The sequence below is a fragment of the Megalopta genalis genome, chromosome 12 (assembly GCF_051020955.1).
Source record: "Megalopta genalis isolate 19385.01 chromosome 12, iyMegGena1_principal, whole genome shotgun sequence".
Lineage (NCBI taxonomy): Eukaryota > Metazoa > Arthropoda > Insecta > Hymenoptera > Halictidae > Megalopta > Megalopta genalis.
This window is the reverse complement of record NC_135024.1, coordinates 11,192,455-11,216,771: the sequence shown is the minus strand read 5'-3', so window position 1 is coordinate 11,216,771 and position 24,317 is coordinate 11,192,455. Positions and strand designations below refer to the sequence as shown.

Sequence of the window (24,317 nt, the reverse complement as noted above, 5' to 3'; positions counted from 1 at the left end):
TTTCAGGTGACTCTATGCTCGTAAAACGCATCATAACTGTTGATGAAACGTGGATTTATGATCAGAGATTTGAAGTTCTCACGGTCTGTCATTACGCGGTTGTTACTGCTGTGGCATCTTTTTTTAATTGTTCAGCTGAACAATGAGGATGCTTCCTATTGGTACTCATTGAATCTTAACAATAGTGATCACTCATCCATGATCAACCATCAATATGAATACTGGATTATTCCAAGATATATGCGTTAATTTCAGTATATTTTTTTGACTCCTTGACAAAGTTTTAGGTTTTCCTGACAAGCGTTGTTATTTTGTTTATCTTTTAATAACAAATTCTCTCCTTTTATTTCGTTTATTTTTTAATACAACAATTTTATTCTTTTATTTCGTTTATTTTTTAATAAAGAAAGTGTAATATCCGATAAATATAATTGATCTCGCTCTAAAGTAATTGGGTCCATTAGCCTACAGCCTCATGTGATTTTCTTCTAAAAAGAAAAAACTCAGAAAAACTCGTAAACTCAAATGACAACTTCGGAAGAAGCGTTTCGAGTCAATTACAGTCATGAAAGAAAATTCCCTGATGAATTTGAAGGATACATCTCCTTCAGCGTTTGAAAAATATTTGGAATATTGAAAGAAACGTTGGCGTGTGTGCATTACCTCGAATAGGACCTATTCTGATGGTGACAAGATTAACTTTCATGAATAAATAATTTCTGTAAATAATTGTAAATGGTTTGTGTTTTATCTATAAATGCCAAGCCTACTTTTTTTGCATAATATAAATTAACAGTAACTGCAAGGGAAATCGTAGCGTGGGGGGGGGGGGGGGGTAAAAACACTTCGTTCAGGAGGAAAAGCTTTCTCAGCATTCGCGACCGTGTAACCGGAAATACAGGTAGCAATAGAACGTCAGTCTGATGCGCGACACCTTCCAGAATAAATTTTGTTCGAGTTCGATTGGCGTTCGCTTTGCTCGAGCGTTCACGCATATTACAATAGAAAAGCCTGAGCGCGTTCTCGCGTTACACAGTGTCGTTCGAACGAAAATAGAGCAACCGGCGTGGAAATACGCAAAGGCATGCGAGCAAAGAGTTAAGGAGTAGAGATTACTTAAATCAATGTCGAGTATTCCTTAGCGCGTCGATCATCAGATACAATCAATAAACCTGATTGTGAATCACTTAGCGGCGTTGTTCATCGGATGGCGGGCTCCGATTATGTAGGAGGTCGGAGGTGGTGTAAAGGATCAGAATGGATATACATATAACACACGCGGAGAGGAATGAGAGGGGTGGGCAGGACCCATTAGGCTAATCCCTCGTCGGCGGCCTCGGCCAAAGGAACGGAATAAGAAGGAATGAGAAAGCCACAGGTTACGTGTCATTCCTGCTCGCCTGCCGACACCTATACCGACCCTACTCCGTAGCCGAGCTACGAGTATATCCGCTCAGAGGTGCTCCCTATCACGACTGCTCCCCTGCTCGGTCACCTCTCCCGATTTTTTTTTCTGCTTTCGGCATCCCTTTGGAATTCACCCTATAGAGGAGACCGGAGCACAGGCCTAGGCAGATTTTATTTGCAATAAGATAACAAATAATTTGACATAAGAATTCTTCAATTAATTGGAACTGAAATTAATAAGGATTAATAAGAATTCTTCAATTAATATGATTATTTTGATTGATTTGAATATTGAATTACTTGTATTTACCTAAATTTAATTATATACAGATAAACTTTAATTAGATAGTAGAGTCTCGATTATCCGAGTTGATGTTTACCGAGATTAGCTCGGATAATTGAAAGTTCGATGATTTGGAAAGATCGATGAATATTCATAGATCGAGCAATAAGATCATGAGAAACATTTTGATGATGTAATATTGTAGATGTATTTAAGTCTAATCATGTAATTATATAATCAAGTGTATATTTATTAAATTTTTGAAGAAAAATAGATTTTTGTTGAGTTCAAAGCATCTCGGATAATACAGAATCTCGATTAAACCGGACTCGAATAATCGAGATTCTACTGTACTTTGAATGGTATTTTTATAATTTAACTGAACTTGGTTTCAACATACGAACTTACAATATGAGTATAATTGGCATGATAGAATGAGCGAGAATATTTAAGAAAATATTTTTATAAATATTTGATCGAGTAATAAATAAAGTGAAAAATTTTTTTATTTTGAACCTAAATGACGAAATATCATTTAGAAACTTATCTGATCGTCCGAATAACATGTAATCGTACGGTTATTTCAAATAACATATAATCAAATAAAATAGTATGTTATCGTAACGATTATTTTTCAAACAATTTATTTTGATAATACCCAGGCCTGCTGAGGCATAGTTAGCCTTTGGGCAAAGAGAACTTCGTTGAACATTTATTTATAATTGCGATATAAATTTATGCGATATAAAGTTATGTACTAAATTGATTGATCGATAGTCATACTTTTATTTAATAGATAAATAAAGTAATAAAATGTCAGCGCCTTCAGTCGATAATTTTCTAGAAATTGGAATTTGCATAAGCAAGTTGTTGTTTTGAAATTTGATTAGAAATGTGTAGTGTTCATGATTTCTACAAATATTAATATTTCTATTAATAATAAAGTAAAATGTGTGTGTGTGTGACTCAAAAATGATTAAATTAATCAGTTAATGATAAACACGTTATTCAGGGCAAACTGTCCTGCGTTGGAGAGTAGGTGAAAAATGCGTGAACGAAGTGTACAGTGACTGAAACTAACCTGAAACTTCCACATTTCTTAATCGAAGTTTGTTAACCTCAGAAAATATAATTAAATATAACCACGTAAAAGTATTTCAGATTGTTGTTCTTATTTATAAACTGATGAATGTATTAAACAGTACAATATAATTAATTGTCTTGTTTAATTACTTTGTTTGTTTGCATGCAGTTTTGAAACTATTTTAAGGTTATTTTCGAATGTGATGTTCTTATAGAGAAGATATTTAATTATAATTTAAATTTATTTTAGTATTTTTTGTACCAAAGAAAGCGTTTTATATCCTTTCCTAAACTTTTTTGGGTTAACTTAGCCCTGGTTTCCGGCATCCCCTCCCTTTTACACAGGGATCATAAACTATTATAATCGACATGAAAAATGTCGTTGCATAACAATTATTTTGCTTTCAATTTTTTAGTTATGAGCTAGAGTTGAAAACAGATATAATGTCTTGGGTTCTTGAAACAGTTATAAAGAGCTGAAAGAGTTTCATAATTGTTCATAAGTAGACTGCAGAAGTTCTTGCAAATATATATTTTTATAGAAAATAGTTAAAGGGTGAAAGCTCTACAGAAATTCAGGGGATTCTAAAAATACATTTTTCATTTCATACATTTCGCATAATGTATATTTGTATCTAAAAACATATGAAATAATATTTTGTAGAGCAGTCATTCTCCGCGTATAAATTATGTTTAATGATGAAAAGCATTAACATACTCATATATCGCTTGTTATTAGACTGTGGATTTTATGCATTTATGACAAAATCAGCAGATCAAATTCAAAACAGTGAAAATGTTTTAAGAATTTAAAAATACTGTTGAATTGTTTTGGGCTAATTAAGACGATTAAGAAAAGAAATAAATTTGTATCTAACTCTTGTATGTCATAAAAAAGATAGACAATTTTTATTTCGTATAAGAATCCGCAGATACCTACATATGTTGCATATCTTTCACATAGTTATCTTAACATTCGAATGTTTTGTACATTCCCATATGTATAATATTCAAATTATATTGTATTATATGGGGTGTTTATTTTATCCTGCACATTTCGAAATACCCTTCGTTATTTTTGTTGACGTAAAAAAATGTGTTACGACAATTTTGTTTAATTCAAAGCTACAAATATTATGATTCATGTATATTAATAAAATATCTTACAGATAGAGTTATAAAGTCAACTATCTTACGTTCCAAAAATAAAAGGAAACTGGCAATCATATATATTTTTATATTATTCTCTGCAATGGACTCACTGAAATTTAATAAAGAAGTGAAGACAGCCGGTATAAACATTAGAACAGTGATGATGTTTCCTTAGAAAAGGTTTACATTTACCCTACGAAATAAACAAGTATTTTAATTTAAAAACCGCAAGAAAAACAGATTGTAAATGTCAAATATTAATTCACATTTGCAACTGCAAGAGTTAGATATCATTCAAATAAAATTTTAACAACAAATATTAAAGTCTCAGTGGAATTGTCTAGCATTAAATATATGCGAATACGTGTGATAGCTACATATAATCAAGTTGTTTTGCGTGATATCGTCAATTATAAACTTTCGTCATTGATTGTGTTTGTGAAAAATTGATATTCTGAAGTATATTTGCGCTTTTAGGGGAAAACGGTATCACCCATTTTTTTAAATGTCAGGGAAGATAGTATCCGCGTTGTCAAAACAATTAAAATAAAATAGAATAGATCCATATAAGGCAGATAGGCATAAATCTCGAAATCTCTAATAGAAATATTTTTACCTCATAGTTTTATTCCAGCAGAATTAATGTTATGTCAGATGAGATACACGTATATGAATTAATGTCAAAACCCTTAAATAACGGTATCTAGGAAATGAAAAGATCTGAAGTTTGTTTTAATAAGAAATATGCTGTTCCTTTAAAAAAAAACGTAAGAAAAATTATATTACGTTTATCTTTCACTGTGTATAAGGGTTGACACAATTATAGTGAGATTGTTTAGTTCTAATGTTCAAATTTAATCACATATGCAAAAGATTGTCAACAGAATGTTCTACGCAAATAAATTAACTTAAACTTATGCACAGAAAGCAGTCTATCAATAATACATTGCTAATATTGCTAATGAATAATAAATAAATATAAGTTTAAATATTAGTTTTTGAGAACAATTACACATTTTATTTCACTGATTTCGTTCATATATCGAGAATCAAAAGAGAGTATACATCTTGAAATCAAGTCGTTCAAAATTTTTTACATACGTTGTACGAAAGTTGAAAAAAAAATTAATTATATTAAAAATTAATTATCGAAAACGCAAGCAATTCTGTACTAGAATATTTGTTACATAACTTAGGCTTTAACTGGTATAATGATTTTCAAAAACAATTACTGGTACTCTGGGATCAAGATAGTCCCTAAATAAAAAGTGTCAAAAACAGTGTTAATCTAATTCTCGATAAACCATCGATTGTATGTTATTAGCGCATATCAGATAAGAGTTGAAACAATTTTGCAATCACAGAACTGCGCGTATAATCTAATTTTATTAACAATACAAACCAAAATACCGGAGGAGAATACCAAATTTTTAATAACCTTTAATCGGACAGCATGGCGAGTATTTAATATTTGGTTACAATATTTGAAGATAATATGAATAATGCGATAATTTGCGTGCCCGTGGTCTACTATACACGAATGGCTAATTGGACGATATAATCTTATTATCGTTTAACTTTAATAACCATTAAGAATGATAATTTCATGAGAGCACGAACAAGAAAATATTAATGAAAGAAGCTTTAATTAAAGGGTATTAAACATTAACGACGGCCATTTACAGGATCGACGAATACTTCAACGCGGACAACACGATGGATATCTTTAATTGAAGGGTTCAGTTTTAAAGCGGTCCGCAACACTTTTCGGGGAACGCTTTGAGAATATTCTTGAATGGTTTAACACCTGTCGTCATCATTTTATTAACATTTCTTTGCCGGCATATTGCATGCTCAATTAATTAATGTATTTCTTCTTGAATTTTAATGATGTTAATTTTCAATTAGTAAAGACTGTACCATATAATTCTTTTATTATTATATCAATAAAGGATGACGCAAAAATGACAAAATGTAGGAAGCAATAATTACGTAAATTCAATTTGAGTAAACTTATGCGAATGACGTGTCGCGATATCTCCCTGGAGTTTAATTGTTCTATCTAAAGGCTAATGCTAAGAAGAAAATAATATTCTAATTAATAGAAAAAATATATAATAGATAATACATATATGTAGCAGTCTCAAGGGACAAATTTGATCCTTATGTTTACAGCAATAATTTATGACAATAATTTATAATAATAATTTTTCAACCGTACACTTCTTTGTCAAATCAATTTATTATGGTGATAGATAATCGTTCTTATAATACAATTGATAATAATTGCATGCACAGATGTAATTATAAATTTAATACAAATTAAAAGTAAGTCAGTAATATAATTACATAAAACGACTGCATCACCAATTCCGTATCTTCGTCGATGTTCAGAATTTGGGAAATACAGAAATCTCAACTATTATAGTTTTTTTAAATTATAATTAATTTATACTCGATTCTAATATTTCATGAAATTAGCATATTGTATAAATTTAAAAGTACTACTTACGTTTATTTAAAAGCAAACCAACAATACAGATATATTATATAATAAATCTGAAACGAAATGTTAATGGTTTTATTTAACAATGTGAAATGAATTTTAATCGTGGCTGGAAGTATGCGAGCGGATCTTGTGATTACATTGGGGATCTTGTGATTTCTCAGTTGTCGAGGCGTTATGATACCGATGGAAAAGTGGGAATCGGATAATTTTTTAGTTATTCGTCAACAGTATGTCTGTGCGAGTTGTTACGATCCATCGGGGGTACATGAATGAGCACCACTGTCGACGTGTGGCAGGCGGCCCGTTTGATCTCCGCGGGACCCTCATGGGGCCCGCGGTCTCTGCTGCCCTCCTTCATCGTTACTTCTTGCCTCTTTCTTCACATTCTCCACGTTCGAAGCGTATACCTGTCCTTTTCCACGTCCCGTCTTCTCTTTTTCTCTCTTTCTTTCTTTCTTTCTTTCTCTTCCTCTGGTACTTTTGCTTTTTCTACAGTCATCTCTCTGTCTCTGCCTCTCTCTTTCTTTCTATATTTCTCTCTTTCATTCTTTATCTCTTTCTCTCTCTCTCCCTCTCTGCCTTTCTCTCTCTCTCTCTCTCTCTCTCTCTCTCTCTCTTATTTTTTCTCTAAAAATAAGCGTACGTATATGCACATCTCTTCGTCTCGACATCTCAGTTCTCTCTCCGTTTCATCGTCCTCGGTCCTCTTCGTTTCTCGCCTTTACCCCGTTTTCTTTTCCCCTCTCGCAGACTATTTTTATTTATGAGACCCGATCCCTCATTTCCCCCTTCTGCCACCCTCGAATTCTCTCCCTCTCAAGGCGGCAGCGTACCTGACGGTTTGACTTTTAAAACTTCGGAACACCTGTACTGCTAATTCCTCCTTGTCTACCTGTATCACTCACGAAAACAAATTCTTGGCTCATGTCAACAGGGACCCCGTCACACGTTTGATCTCGTAGGCGATTTCTCGGGAATTCGGAACTCCGTGTCGCCCGCAGGATTTACAGATGTAGATACTACTGTCCAGAACTATTTCGATTCTTCTTCCACACGAATCATGGGCTTTTATCGTTGTATCAATACTCCGTGGATCTTTATGCAAAATAAAAAGTATTTACAATACTTACACTTCCTTTTCTTTTACAAAACGTCTATTTGCTGGAAATGATTGTATCGGCGTGTCGCACTGTCATTCATGAATATAGAAAGAGCGCATGAAACTGGTTTTTGTTTTTATTGTTTTCGTGTTTTCTTGTATGCCATATGGTTGTTACATTTTACACTTGTATTACATTTGTATGTTTATTACACATTCTTAAATAAGATCCCAACACTATTGCAAGAAGCAGAAACTAAATAAAAGTCTATTCTTTTTTTTTCATCATTGTTGTAAGTGATTTAATAAACTTTTTACTTCTGAATTATTTCGTTTCCTGTTTTAAGTTGACTTTTACATTAACATTTTATTTATCTTGTAATAGTTCAATTTTAACAGTTATTTTGTATCTGATTGATAAAAATTCTGAAGGAGAGTTTATTTCTTAACATATATTTTAGTGTAAAATATAAAAGTTTATGCTATTTTTCAATTTACCTACCATTATTTAAGGAACTGGAAACAGGATAAATATAGTATGCTAGTTGCGATTTTTATGTGCTTATTTTATTGGACGTTTATATTGACTTTTATATTTGCCTAATTTTTAACATATATATAGCATTAATGAAAATACTTTGGAATACTTATTAATATTTGGAATACTTTGGTATTTTCATTAATGCTAGTTCTAATATTAATGTGAATTGTTACTGCTATTTGACTTAGAAACGGGTTTTTATAACTATTTTTCTCAGAACAGATAAGTTAAAAATACAAAAATAACTGTTACGTCAGGACAAATTCAAAATTTTAACAGCCCTGGTTATAAGACCAAAATAGTGTAACGATGATATTCTGAAATCGTTCTAATGACTTCACAGGTTTTTGTATTTCATTTATTCATTTTCAATGCGGAATAACTTTTTTCAAATTGAACGAAATGTGTTGAATTTTTTTATAGGCTGCATGACTAGTTTACTAAACAATGAGTAAAGAAATGTTTCAGATAATTGATTGGACAATTGGTTGGAATGACAAAAAGATAAGTAGAAAAATTATGTTTCCTCAACTTTTCTATCTTGGCCTGCAAACAAAATTTAAACAATGTGTTTTATAGATCCTGGTGATTTATAATATGTGTTGAAAATTTCTCACGTTGAAAAGGCTCTGCTAAGAATTATATTGTATTTAAGGTTCAAGTGTGTGTGTGTGTGTGTGTGTGTGTGTGTGTGTGTGTGTGTGTGTGTGTGTGTGTGTGTGTGTGAAATTGGATTATTGAATATTATCAAACGCTGAAATATATGGTACATCAAATCATAAGTCTAATTATTATCATAATACAAATCATCATATTATCATTAATACAAATCATGGTCATATCAAATGGTCGAACTCCCATTCTAATAAGAATATTTTTATTAGTATCTCGATAAATTCATTGTAGTTTAACTTGACACTCGATCTGCGGAGCTGGGGTGCATTTATACCCAGAAACACAAGTATTGTTATTTGACTATCTAGTTTCTGACAATTAATTTATATTTCAGTAAAGTTCAACAAAATTGACAAATACAATTAAAATGACCCTAAGCATTCTCAATTATATTTTTGCCAAACAGGTCCGTCGTTCGAATGTTAAACAATATTTTCGTTTCTCCTTCGAAGTTTCCAGTAAATTAAAAATGAAATGAAATTGCTATGATCTTGTATCATTTTTTAAAGATCTTTACACTTGTACGAAGTCCAATAGTCTGTTATCACTTCATTCCAAAAGCTTTGTATTTTGTCGCAATGGAAACAGAGAACAGCGGTGTGCAAATATTAATAAACAAAGACAAAACAACAGTGAACGTTGATCGTAACGTAATCGACAATAACAATAAACGATAGATTATCAATACATAATAGCAATAAGAATGAAGTTAAGCTTCATACTCTCTTCGAATGAATATTTCACATAGCGTCAAAAATGTTCCTCCGTTGTACTCCAATTTAACATATTTGTTTAAACTATGAGTATATGAGTAAAACACAACTGATGAAACAAAAGTATAAAATGAAAATGGATAAATATTAACTATTTTTAAGAAACATATGACATCCATGTTCTAATCATTACTTATTATTAGACTGCTGATCTTTTAGACTTCAGAAAATTGTCTGCTCTAATTGCCAGAAATAGATATTATACAGAGATTTACTTTATCTTTTAATAACTTTAATAAGCATCTTTATATTCTTGAAATATTTTGACTAGGGTAATGGAGTCGGTTACTGTGGGATGACCAATTGCTGCGTCTTTGGTTTGTTTCCGGGCATAAATAACTTCATATTTATCGAATAAGACACATTAAATTTTGTTATTCTTTTATTTTGTTGGTTTCTGATAATGTTAGCTTATTCTTTTATTTTTTAAATAAACCCAACTTATTCGTTTATTTATATATATATATGTATAATAAAGTTAACTTATTCTTTTACTTTCTTATATATTTAATCTATCGATTTTAGACCTAACATATAAAGACCGCAGTCTAATGACAATAATAATAAAAAAATACTCGCGCAATGGTCACGTTGATCGAACCACCTGCTGATTGCTTCTGTTTCGAAAAGAATTCTACGAAATAAGAGATCGCGTGTTAATCGCGGAGGAAGTCTTAGCGGATCGTGCATATGTAAAGAGAAATGAAAACGACAGGGACAAATAAAGGAGTAAGAAGATGGGGTAGAAGAGAGATAATGCGTGCTCCGTAAGATATTGACACTCCGGTAATCCATTTGACGGACATGTGGGCAACCTAGCTAATCCCGCTCACGCCCACCGAAGATTAAATCCTGCGTGCAGGCTTCCTGGCTCGGGCGAGCTAACTTCGCCTAACCGACGACGTAGGACAGGATTTAAAGTCCCATATACAGATACATACACACACATGCACACATGCACGTACACACACGCACACACACCCTTGCGTCAAACTTTATTCGTAGATACAAGAGGTTAAAAGCTCTTCGTGGCCCCCCGAAGATGGACCGGCCAAATTCCTCTTCCTTTTCATCTTTCATTCACGATATTGCCCCGCTACGAGTTTCCTTCCTTTTTCTTCATTCTATTCGCGTACATTTTTAACCTCGAGGTATAACTAATTAACGCTTCAAAGACTTGCGACGCGTAGTTCTATCTTTTACCGAAAAGTTAGCCAAAATGCAATTTTAGGGGGTACATGTATAATAGCAAAAAGCTGCTGTAATACATATGTATGTTGTATATTGTCGTGGACAAATATACACTTGATAATTTAAATTATCTAGTAAGGAGTAATATTTATCTAATACAAGTGCAATAAATGATAGGATAGATGTCAGTGTTTCTATAACTGCAATTTTAATTATTTTACTTAACAGCGAAATAATGCGTAAAAAAACGTACAGCATAAAAGATTTTAATGTTAAACTTGGACTCCGTTTTAGGTAATAATAGAGAAACATTGCATACTTATATTTATAAATTAATATTAAAAGGTGAATTTACCATTAGCGTATCTAAAATGCTCATTCAATGTTTGCTGCAATAATTATTATATGTATATTGCACTTCCTCATACATTTTTTATTAATTAATAATTAACACATAATATTTGTCATATAAAAAAATAATTAACTAAAGCTACGCGATAAGCTTAAGGTGACAGTAATTAAGGGACATCCACCAATTTATTTATATATCGCCTTAGGAAATAAAAGGAACTAGTGATGTATGTTAATTTATACTTGTTTTAATGTAACAATCATTTAAGAGTTATATTATACTGTACGTAGTTTTCCAGTTGTACCATATTATACTTCTGACTATTAGTTTAGAAAAGTTTTAAATTCCTAAAGTAATGAAAAATTCTTAATACTAAAACAGTTTTAAAAAATAGTGAAGTGCACTGTATACGGAATTAGTTGGCAAATATAGAGCATTGGTAATTGGTACGGTATTTAAAAAGAAACCAGCAAAAAGTTGTTATTTCTTTTATTTATTGCATTAAATTCATTACGATCTTATCTATTCGTAATAAATCATTTCATTGATTTTAATTTGTCACATTTTTAAAAATGGTACAATTCTACATTTGCCGATTTTCCTCTGTGCATCTAATAATAAACGAGTTTGTATTGGATGCAATGTAAGAAAATGTATACATACATACATAGACACATGAGCAAAGTAATCTGATTTGTTTTTAATTTTTTGGTAAAAGAGATTTGATGTATCTGATTAAATTAAATCCGGATTAAAGCCGTTAATTAATTTAAGCTGACGTAATTGTTAGTGATTCTAGAGTTTATAATAATATATCTGTTATTCTTCTGTTCCCAAGATATTTTTCTTTAACATTTGTGATCGATAATGAGCCAAAAGCGTTAATCGAATCTATCTGTCGAACATACTCGTGAATTCATGAAAAATGCAATAAGAATGCAGTTCTTGTTCTGAATTTAAAAAATATTTATGACAAAACGAGAATTATATAAAACTTCAATTACTTACCACCTCCTAGGATGCCGTCTATTGTGTAATCCTTCTTTCCATCATCGCCAGGTCGTCCACCGCGAAGCAGTCTACTGATAGAACTGACGCTTGGAGGATCCGAGAAACCTTCCTATTCGAAATAAGTGTCATCAGAATTCATAGAAATGTTCTCATTGGCGTTAAAGTTGACGTATTGAAAAACAAGATAACCGAATGTCTATTATTTTCTTAAATATAATATCGTCGCTTATACGTATTTAGTATACAGTACTAAATAATTCAATTTAGAAATCGAGGAAAACATAATCTTTATACATTTAAATCAGACGAGAAGTACTGCTGCATTCAGCTGACAGAAATTTATTCAGCCGATTGCGATCACATATCAAAGTTATATTTAATATAGTGAAACATTAGTATGTTGATTGAGGATCTTTATGCAAAGACCTGATATTTCGTACAGCTCAATTATAAATTTAATCATAATTCAATCTAATATCTGTCACTCTATTTGATGACCTGGTAGGGCTAAATTCTATGATTGAGCTGCAAATTTTCTTGCATATTCCTGTTTATGTGAACTATTTTAATCAAGCGAGAGTAAGTGATCAAGATAGTGGATCAATCAAGATAAAGCAATTCAAATAAATCAGAAATTCAAAATTGGAAATGATGCAAATCGTACAGGTGGTGCAATAAGAAGTTAGTATACTAAACTGGAAATGCCAGTGAAGTTTGTTAATGTTCACTTCCTTCTATTTTACATATTCATAATTACCAGAAATTCATAAAGAAGCACACTATAATTATTATTGGATATCTTGTCCTGACTGTCCCACAAAACATAACTTATATATGCCAAAAATGTTAAAAAGACAAGTGAAGTTAACTATAAACTACTACAAATTAACTTGATTCTAAATTATCTTAACAAATTCGGTCCATAAACAATACACATGTTAGTGAACAATAACGTTCAGTGTCTCGAAATTCTACTTATAAACTGTTTGTTTTTCTACAATTAATCTTTATCCATTTTTTATGCATTTTGACGGAATTTATGCATTTATAGCAGAAATGGTTAGGTGCAATACAAAACTATAAAGAAGTTAGTGGAATTTAAAAATACTGTAACATTATTGTTAAAATGTGTTAAAACTCTCGAACGAAGAAATACATTTTTATTCTTACCCAGTTTCTTACAATTACGTATCGTTACACGAATACAAACTTAACATTTTATTCACCTCAATTCATCGTTCTATAAATTAAGGAAAGTTTTGTAAAGTAAGGAAAATTTTGTACAGTATTGAATAGAGCACAGTATTCTTTGGTTTCGTCTTACTTTGCTCACGATTCAGATATTCTTTATGCAAAAGTGACATAGCTTACGGTTTTAAGCGGTAATATTATACAACAGCTTCGTTTGTTTATAATTATCTGTTACAAGTGCGGAATTAATATTTTAATAAATCATTTAACCAATGATGATGTTCGATTATTTACAAATTAGAAACTGTAAGCTTTTCGTTGAATTTCAGTGAACGAAGAAAGATAAGTAAGTTCGACGTTATGACATCCAGCATTAGCCTTCACTGGGTATTTTCAGTTTGCAAATGCAACGTATACTGTGCTACAATCGTGTATGATCATTTCCGAAGCAAAATACACATTTCATACGGCACATTTTATGTTATTATTACACGTACAAGACACTGTAATCTATGAGGTATGCGTAACTAGGTATGTACTTACATACTACGCTTAGATTCTTTGATAACACACTAAGCGTCATGAAATGTTTTTCGATAGCGCAGCTGAAAGCGCAGGTTTCGAGGTGGATATGCTACTTTCAAATATTCTTCTCTTTGCAATATATCGTACACACTGTAATTTCATTATTTTTCTACGTTAAGATAACTGTACATTCAAAAATATATTGTATTCTCAATTTCTCATAATAAGTTTATAAATTCTGATTCTTATCGACTTATTAGTCTACTAGAACTTATCGTTTTATTGCATAGAAAATTAACTTACGTGTCTAAAAATGTTCAAATTTACCATTGAGAAGTAAAGTGAAAATTAAGAAAACCTAGTAGCAAGGAAATAGTGTGTGAACCTTGTTGATATAACGTAAGTATTTCGACAAAAAGTAATCATGCGTATTAATATAGTTCCTGCAATCTTCCATTTATTTGTTTAATACACACAGCTGAAGTTTGTCCGTAAGGAAACCATTCGTGGAACATTTTATCATACGAATATGTTTTACAAAGATGAGCTTTGCACATAAGCGGCGCAAAATAATTTAAAACAAGTCTTGTGCAAAACTTACCATACTAGTCATAATAACCAGTCCCACTTAAAATTGTTGGTATTATGGATACTTTACTACGGCAACTGTTTAAATAAATTTCTCAATTCGCGAGTGTAAATTATAATGAAAATGGCACAGATTCTAGGTAAATTCCGTGTTATCATCCTTACAGAACAACAAACGTCAGTCATTTATAATACTCGATAGGTTTAGTGTGAAAATATTCAGTGCTCTTCGTGAACAATGCTGATCTTTTGCGGACAACTGTCTGCGGACAATGGCCAAAACATTTCTAGCGTTCAGAACTTAGATTTACGTACCGTTTATCTTGGAAAGATAAAAGAATTGTGAGGATGTTGAGTGCTTGGGATACGAGTGCAACATAAACAGAAGATTTTAGCGAAAACCAGAAAGTGAAATATAAACAACAGAGTGCATGTCAAAATTTAAAAATTGATCGTATATTGTATAATTGAGTTGATCGGAATAACAATATGAAAGCAAATATCGCGTTTGAAATTTGTACGATGTCTCGTCGGACCAACAACAAATCATTTATGTACATAGACGATTCATTCGAATAGTATAACACTGTAAAAAAAAATTAAAGGCTACAAATTGAAACTGCCAAGAAAAGATTATTAATGAATATCTTAAATAATGAACAGATAATTCAAGTGTATTTCACCTTTCTACGAAATCTCACACCTTCCGAAAATCTTCCCGCAAATAGTCGCGTCCGTAAAGGGTTAATGACGTTGGAATTAAGATCGTCCGATCTTAAACTTAATTTTCTGATTACATAATTATAGTCGAATATCAGAAAATTATTAACGTTCATAAAAAATAAGTTAAAACCAATACTTATAACATATCAATACAGTCTGATCTTGAATCTGACAGTTTTACATATAACAATAATCGACGAATTAATGTAATTGATCTCGCAACTCTTATATATCTCATTCGTTACTTTATTAATGCTGTCTTTATTAACCTCGAACGGCAGGTCTTTCTGAGAAAACAACTCGGAATACTTAGGATCATTTATCTTCTCATTTACCAATTTTTTTCAACATATTTTTCACGGTATTCCTTCTAGATTCGTTAGTTTTTCCATAGGCTTTAACGAAACATGTGAACATTGAAATCAGTTGTCAGAAACTTGACATTTAAATATCAATTTTTCCAGTCTGGATCCGAATGGATCCTGAATCCGCCATTCGAGTGCTAACGCACCTGTTACTCTATTGCACAAAATTCATTCTCTTTATCTCAAGAGGTCTCTCGCACTCGTTCCATACTCGTTCTTCTGTCCGATTGGCATTCATACAAATCACACGTAATTAGTTAGCATACCGCAGTATTTACATTCATCGACTCCACGTCATCACTAGGCAGCGGATTTTATGCATTTATGATAAACATGAATAGGTAAGAATTTAAGGATATTGTTACATCGTTTACAAAGGGAAACGATACTTTCATCTCATTTATATTTCTTACAATTAAATCAACTAATTTTTATTTTGCATAAAGATCCGCAGTCTAGTCATCACATAGTGTCATTGTCAATCAAACTCGCACATCTCTCATACAGTTTCACATCTTCTTATAATCTACAGTGACTTTTATTAATATTCGCACACCCTTTGAAACGGAATAATTTGTTTAAAACTGGACTAAACGACTTGAATTGTTTTAGATAATAGAGAGACTAGTCTACTACGCAATGACTACAATGTTTCTTTTTTAAATTTGCTATTGTTTGAAATGTCGAAAAAAGATAAGAAGCTCTCGTTTCTTAACTTTGCTATTTGAAACTGAAATGAAAATTTAAGAAATGCGTTTTGTAGATCTCGGTGATTTATGTGCATGCTGAAATTTCATCGAAATCGATTGACTTTGATGCCAACAGTAAGCAAATAAACATAACGAACATCGCAATTTTATCACGGTCTGCAGTTTTTAATATCTGTCACCGCTCGTAACGCCTGTTAAATTTTCGTTATAATTCTTTTTATACCGAATCTTTTTCCTGTCATTCCAAGTAACAGCAAAATTAAAAAAAAAAGGTATTTCAGTTATTGTCTATAGTAGACTAGTCTATCTATCATCTAAAAGAAATTCGAGTCGTTCGGTGTGCAGATTTAAAAACATCATTGCGCTTTAAAAGGTGTCTGAGTATTAATAGTAGCCACCGGATCTACGGCATTGGAAAACCAACACCATAATAAGAGGCCCTTACTCGACCTAAACACTTGACCCATGGAACTCTCCGCAGGACGCACATCGCTCCCGGGAAAAGTCCAAAAATGTCACGGTGGAATATTTCCGTGCGTTGCATCTTCGTGCTGATCGGAAAGAACGAGAAAAAAGAAAGAGAACGGTACGGAAAATAGAAAGTAACGGGGAAAGGGGAGAAAAAAAAGGTGAAAAAGTGAAAAAGGAGGTTGTCGGTGTCGATGGCTATCTTTCGGATCGACGATCTCAGAAACAATAACGATTCTTGTGCCGTTGATGGCGGTTGAGGCTTTAGGTCCGGGGCGATGACAGGAGGAAAGAGACAGAGATCTCTGTTAGAGAGCACCGCAAGGATCGGGAAGAAGGATAGATGCCGCCTCGGGTCCTCCAGCCCAGGAACGCCTCCTTCCAGCATTAAATGCCGTATTAATGCCGGCTACGACCGCCTGCTTCCACGACTGCAACGGCGTACGCGTTCACGAAACTGTTTTTTCTCTTCGAGTCCCTCTCTTTTCCTCTCTCTTTCTTGGCGTCACCCTCTCTCTCTCTCTCTCTCTCTCTCTCTCTCCTCCCTCTCTCTCTCTTTCTACACGGCAGTCCTACCGCTCGAGCATTCCTCTTCTACCTTCGTAGAATTTATCTCTTTATCGAGAATCGCCGTAGCTACGCCGCACGCTCGTAGCTCGTGATCGAAATCGATTTTATTGGAGCGAGTCCAGGTGGAATTCCCGTCGGATCTTGATTTGAGAACCTCCGGTGATCCTACGCTTGGTCGCGCGAGAAATATTTAGCTATCGGTCGTTGCCTTTTTGGTCGTATCCGAGGAGAAGCTGCTACCGCCACCCCAATATCTCGATCAGCGGCTGCAGCGATACAAAGCTCGACGCCTTGCGAGATTTCCGCGTCGAATGCCGACCATCGCCGATCTCTTTGGACTTTGTTGATTCTATTTATCGATGGTGTCGAACGAAATGGGACTTCGGCACGTGGGAAACGAAGTTATTGCGATTTTGGACAACGACGAATGCGGCGACTCGGTTACCCCCTATGTTCGAGGAGTGATGAAAAAAAGGCTGTGCAATTTCAGCCCGAACCTTTCTATTATCGCGTTTTATACAGTTTTTATCGTTCGCCGCTGAGAAATTTCCGAAGAAATTGTTATTCTCTATTCCGTCGGCACGACCGGAGCGCGGCTTTCGCACCGGTGTTTGCAATTTTTCAAGGTGTTCAGATAAACTCCGTACACGGAAGAGCTATTCTTGGAAAAGTCGTTTTGCATACTCGAAAATCACGTCACGAACGAGGGAGCGTTACGCCAATGAGGCGTGGGTGTAGGCGGCGGGCAGTAACGTATTAAAGGACACGCGAGTTGCCTCGGGGCGCTCACGTACACCCCTGCCCACCTCGTGCACGCCTCGTGTACAAGATTAAAAAGCCCCACTCACTGCGATCTTTGGAGAGATAGAGAGACCCTGCGGAAACGTCCACCCCCGATCGAGAAGTCGAACAATACCTTTCAACGTTTTCCCGAACGAAAAACTCGGCCCGCTAGATTAATATGTGTTGCGGTCGGATTCTTCGGGAAGAAACGGATAGCTATTTCGTTAGTTACTAATCGAGACTTCCCGATGCAAACTGATCGTTTCGAGATCGGGCAGATCCGGAGATATCGATGCTGGAACCGCTTGATGACTAAAATTCGAAGCTCGTCTGTCCGTGTTGCGTTCCGACGACGATACCTACCCGATTTGTTTCGACCAGAGTTGGGCGTGATTCGAATTGTTTCGGAGAAATATTTATCTGAAATATTTATCCGGATTAATACTTTTTGGTCGACTATTTTATTCGAATAACAATTATTCAGTATTCGTCGTAAATTATTCTATAATTCTTCGAATAATTTTCTATTCGAGGAAATTATTGGAATAAATTAGAATCAATAATTCGAATAAATTAATCGAATAGAGATTATAAAATGATTCGAACTGTAATGCGAATGATTGTCGACTGTGTTTGTTTTTACGTAATTTTATAAGAATATATATTTATATGATTATATTCATTAATTATTATAAATCAATCTATCCAAAAGCAACTTCCTGATGCAACGTTTGAAAAATAGTTAATCGTAAAAGGGTATATAGAAGAAATAGATCGATAAACTATGGTAAAACCATTTTAATTCCCGTACGAATAAATTCTAATTTGAATGAATTTTTATTCGAATAAAATATTAATTCGGATAAATTTGTATATTTCATATTTATTGGACAGTGTGGTATAAAATTGTATTCGTTAGTTTTATTTTGCCCAACTATTGTTTTGACTTGTGAATTCAGACGTCGATTTCTTCAAGCATCTTTGTAAATTGTCGCGTATCTTTTGGACAGGTTTTATCATTATTGTAAAATAAATAATATACGCGATGCTTCACGTTAGTTCTCACAGTAACAAACTAATTAGGATACATCAAATCCTCTTTTCGTAAAGTGATCGTACAAGTGGTTTCACAAGTGATTTTCTATCACGATAAATTTCGGTGCACAAGATATGAACGAATTATTAAGTAAATGATTTCGTTATTACTCGTACTCGTAAAATGATACGTTACACCTGATAGTCCAATAACAAAAAATTCGCTTATGATTGTATACCGTTGTTGCAAAGGTTTGCTTCATTGAACAAAGCAAAACTACTGATTACTCTATGATACCATTCATTCTCTATTAACCATTCACTATGGTAAAATATTAAACATAAAACTAATCGTTCTTTCGGAAGATAACATTCATGAATGAAACAAAAATATAGCTGATTGCTTGAAACCACAGATGCCAAACGCAATGAAGAATAATGACGGACAAGCTATTATTTGAACTTTGTTGAGACAAGGTTACCGACATGTTAAATGAATGTTTGACAAGACATGGTTGCGTAAATGATGAAAAGCAAGCAAACATTCTATTATTATTTGCACAAATGTAATACTCGAACTGCTTCACGTTCTACTTCCTCGTCGTGGTAATTCATTGCTAATGAATTAATAAATAATCAATAATAATTAATTAGTTAGTTATTAAATTACTAATAGTATATATCTTATTTAGTATATGTATATATCGTATTTTATCTCCAATAATAATTACAATATGTAGTTCTTATCACATTCAAATCCTGTTGGAACTTTGTAGTATCATTTATTTGAAAATGCGATCATGGATGAGAATGATTCTCTCTCTCTCACACACACACACACACACACACACAATCTAGGATTTATAATTATTATTTCATTGAAGTTTTCTGAGATGCTATGAAATTATACCACCACTCAGTGATACCATAATTACATTCAAAAGGTCAAAATTCTCTCATATGCACATATATCTATGTATTTGTTATTTTATCTGTTGTAATCTTTCCGAACGAATAATATAATTTACACTGCCATATCGTGTCACCTTTGATTAATTAATTATAACGATACACAAGTGGCATTGAATTTAATCGATAAATCACGAATCACAGCAATTATGCGGATTGACTGCGAATTAATAGACTGCGGATTTTATGCATTTATGGCAAAAATTAGTAAAAGAAATGTTCGACAGTGAAAAGATTCAAGGAATGTAACACTAGATTTACGGAGCAGCTGTTCTATATTAGTTTATAAAAGTAGCAGTAAGTCATTTATTTTGATTTTTTAACCAGTGTCATCAGTGTTTGCCACAAGTGACACGTATATTGAATATATAACTTATAAATGCATCTTTACAATCCGAATCGTAAATTACAAAATTAGTGATCCGTCATCTTGACGAGATCCGTAAACCTAGTGTTGAAAGATTGTCGACGTATTGTTCGCAATTTATTAAGATTGTTGAGAGAAGAAAGAAATTTCTAACTATCTACTCCTTCTTACGCTTGACGCAGGTAATCTTTATTTTGCACAAAGAACCACAGTCTACTTACTAATGCGTCAAGGATCTCGTACGAAAAAATTGCAATAAGAGGCAAAGGACCAACTTTTTAACATACTAAGAATATTTTCTTCAGAGAACCTGATTATGTACCAAAGATTTTAATGATACGAAAAATGAACAATATATTCTGATCTTTTGTTCTGTATATAATTAAATTATATATTTATATCTTCTGAAACAATATATATTGTTCTGATGTCTGTCAATAAGTCGACATTCGTCTTCAAAGGGTCAATATTTGTTCCACATAAGATGCATAAATATCTACGAAAATTAGTTTGATATTTGCATTTAACCTTCAATTGGCGACCAGTGTTTTAATATCACTAGTGATAATTGATTTTTACATCACCACTAGTATTGGGAGTCAATTTTGACGTATATCACCAATTCAAGGTTAAGAACAAGATACAGTAGTGGTCATAAATTTAAAACGATGAATTTTAATATCATTATATAACTGTTATTTATTTATTCACTTTGTTTCGTTTTGAAATAGACAGATGCAGATGTTACTTTCTTAATTTCAAACATAGGACTGCGAAATTTATGCAAATTATGGTCAGATTTTCAACAACTATAAAAACGAGCTGTAAGGCTCGAATAATCCTATCTCCTCTTCCCAAATTGTCCATTTTTGTGCACAATCTGAGCGCGAGTTGGGGAGAAATTACTGTACAGTATGTCTTTGGTCAATTTAAATTCATTTACCGAGCATAAAAGTATGGGTAAATCAAGGCATTTACAACTTAACGAAAGGAAACAAGTCGTAAGTCTGCGTAACCAAAAGAAGACTTTTAACGGACTAGCGACTACTGTTGTTAGCAAATTGTTGAAATTGTGAAAAGTCCATCTTGAGAAACGATTGCGTAAGTTTCTTTATTCAAGCTTACATTATAATGAAAATGGTGGAACGTTTAAATAAATTCAGTTCTGTCATTCTTATAGATACACACGTTAGTCTCTTTCAGGGCTTCGTAGATTTAGTGTTAACGGGCCAGAAACTGTCTGAAAGCAAGCGTGGCATACATTTTTAAAAACTAGTTCGTATTCTGACCAAGTAAAAGCTGTGTGGCAGACTACGAGAAACAATCATAAAAATGGATCGTCGCATCCATCATTTGCGCGCGAACGATCGTTTTTGTTCTTCAACCTCATTACAAAAAAGATGAAATTTGCATCAGCTAAGGCTCATAAACATTGGAACAAGTCAGGATCGGTAAAAATTGGACAAATTGAATCGGACAAATTGAAGTATAATCGCACTTCTTCTGATAGATTGCAATATGCGAGAGGTCGTTCTGAAGAATATTTGCAATCACAGTGCATTTTATCAATTTCTTTTTTTCTTTTCGTCTTAATCTTTTGTCCGCTACTGTACCCACAGTCGGAATAAATTGCACTAAATTGAAATAAATTTTGCTTTATTCCTTACCTTTACGAGTTTGTCTCGGATTTCCCACGAGAAAATGCCGGGATTGTCTCTCTTCATTTCTTCGATCCTTGACTCGATCTCGGGTGTAGCTACTCTTGGCTTGCTGCCTCCAATGACACCAGGTCTGATCGAGCCGGTCTCTTGATAACGATTTAAGATCTTTGAAACGCACCCATGAGACACGCGAAGCTGCCTAGATATGATACAAGGACGAACTCCCTTACATGCCATTTCGACTATTTTCAGTCGAATGTGATTCGGAAGCGGCCGACCATTGATGAAGACTCCTCCCAGTTGATTCATACGTCCTTGCCCTGACAAAATATTTCACCAATCTCTTAACTCTTTCATTGAAAACAGGCAAACGTGTTCGTAAATATTTAATCGCACATAATTCGATAAGCGTGTTGCACCTGTTTATTTACAATTGCGTTTATAATAGCTACCTATTTCATTAGGAGTGATCGACATCGGACAATCGATTGCAGTTTTTGTCATTGGGAAAATTGCATTTTCTTTTCTTTATTCATTTTCAAATTATAAGAATCTTTCTCGTTTTTTTTTGTTTTGTTATAGACAAATAGAATGGCTGAAATCGTGGAAGCCATGGGAGCATCTTTTTGATACGTGATTGCGTACGTGGCTCTTTATTCTCACTTAATTTTGTTTATCCTTCTTTCTAAAAATTTGCAAATAATATTGGAAGATAAACAAATACATTGGAAAAACGTTTGAGCAAGAGGTTGTACGGGTTTCTTCATTAAAAAATGCCAAAAAATAGAAAAATACGCGTTCTACAGTACAAGACCGCTTAACATATTTCTTAAGATACTCTTCCTAAATACGTTAATCACTCCAGAGACCTTAATGGAACATGTGAAAATTTAAATCAGTTGTTAGAAACTGAATATTCACGATTTTTTGAGTGCAAATAGGTATAAAATTAAGATGCAACATAACATCATTAGATAATCATCGTAATCCCTAGAAGCCATTTAACTTTTATTTGAAAGATTTTTTAATACTCAATATTTTCATATTTATTTACAAATAGATATTATACTGTAGATATACTGTAGATTATATGGTACGCGTGTATTAAAATATATGTGTATTCTATAAATGTAGGGTGATAAACTATCTGAAACAGTTAATTTTAATAAATGACCGACAATGATCACGATTTTACGGAGAATTTGCGAAAGAGCCGTAAATTTGAAAATAAAATTACACAGAACCTTGCAAAAAGTAGCACTTGATTTTTAGAAGAATTAAAGAACTAGACTTGCATTACAAGATAAAACGAACAGCTTAAACAATTCATACCATTCTGGATAGTTCTACTCTGAAAATCAAGCTTATAAATTTGACTATCTTCGAGCTTATATGCTAGAGTATCTAATCAGTTTTCCCCATTTTGCGTTTGTAAATCTGAAAGTACGCACATTGCTCTGAAAATTATAATGATTTATTTTGAGCATCAGTTAAAATACGAGAAAAGAAAACATTGATCATTCAATGGTATGTTTAAAGACAGAAGAAACTGATGACTTCAGTGCATATATTATTCTGTTTAAATAATTCTCAAAAACAAATAGTAGTCCAAGAGTAACCACAAAATGTGAGGCAATTTTCGCCCCTTTTTGGACCTGCGATTATATGCCAAGCGATTACTTACGATGACACATTGATCACGAGTTGATCACAAGTTTCAAGTTGGGCTGACAATTAATTCTCTAAAATATGGGTGGTCGAAAAAGTCAAAATTCATTTACGCGGTGGTCTCATACGCTTCGATGTATAAGGACTTTCACATAAACTTAATAGTTTAAAAAAATGGTTCCCCGACAGTTTCTCAACTGCTGACAACGGACATGAACTTAGATTTTCAAATATCACGATGACTAATCCAATATAGCGAACCGTACATCGAGAAATGTTTTAACAGTCATTGAACTTTGCTGTAATATCCGTCAAAAAGTTAACGGTTTGCAAAGTAAATAATTGTAACATAGTTTCTCAAATCTAAAGTAATATTTATGGTTTCAGTAATTAATATTTTCAGTTCCGTGAGAATTATGTATTTTAACTGATGGAAAATAAATTTAGTTATATTCATAGGTTTAGATCAAACTCTAAACAATTCAACGGCAGCTGTAAATGATTCAAGATACGGAATTTTTGTTGAAAATCAATTGATTAATTGAAGCATACGTGAAATCTCAATACCGCGATGGAATACATAACCACGCTTTTATACAAGCCGATAAAGCCAAAACG

At 33.1% G+C, this 24,317-nt stretch overlaps 1 protein-coding gene across 1 annotated transcript in view; it reads right to left on the bottom strand.

Moving 5' to 3' along the window:
* LOC117222969 (protein gooseberry-neuro) overlaps positions 1-24,317 on the bottom strand; it is a 46,839-nt gene that overhangs the window by 15,026 nt on the left and 7,496 nt on the right. The window contains exons 3-4 of the mRNA XM_076525586.1: positions 22,038-22,351; positions 12,074-12,185 (exon numbers count right to left, since the gene is read on the bottom strand). Of these exons, the coding sequence (XP_076381701.1) occupies positions 12,074-12,185; positions 22,038-22,351 (426 nt within the window). The remainder of the gene's footprint in view (positions 1-12,073; positions 12,186-22,037; positions 22,352-24,317) is intronic.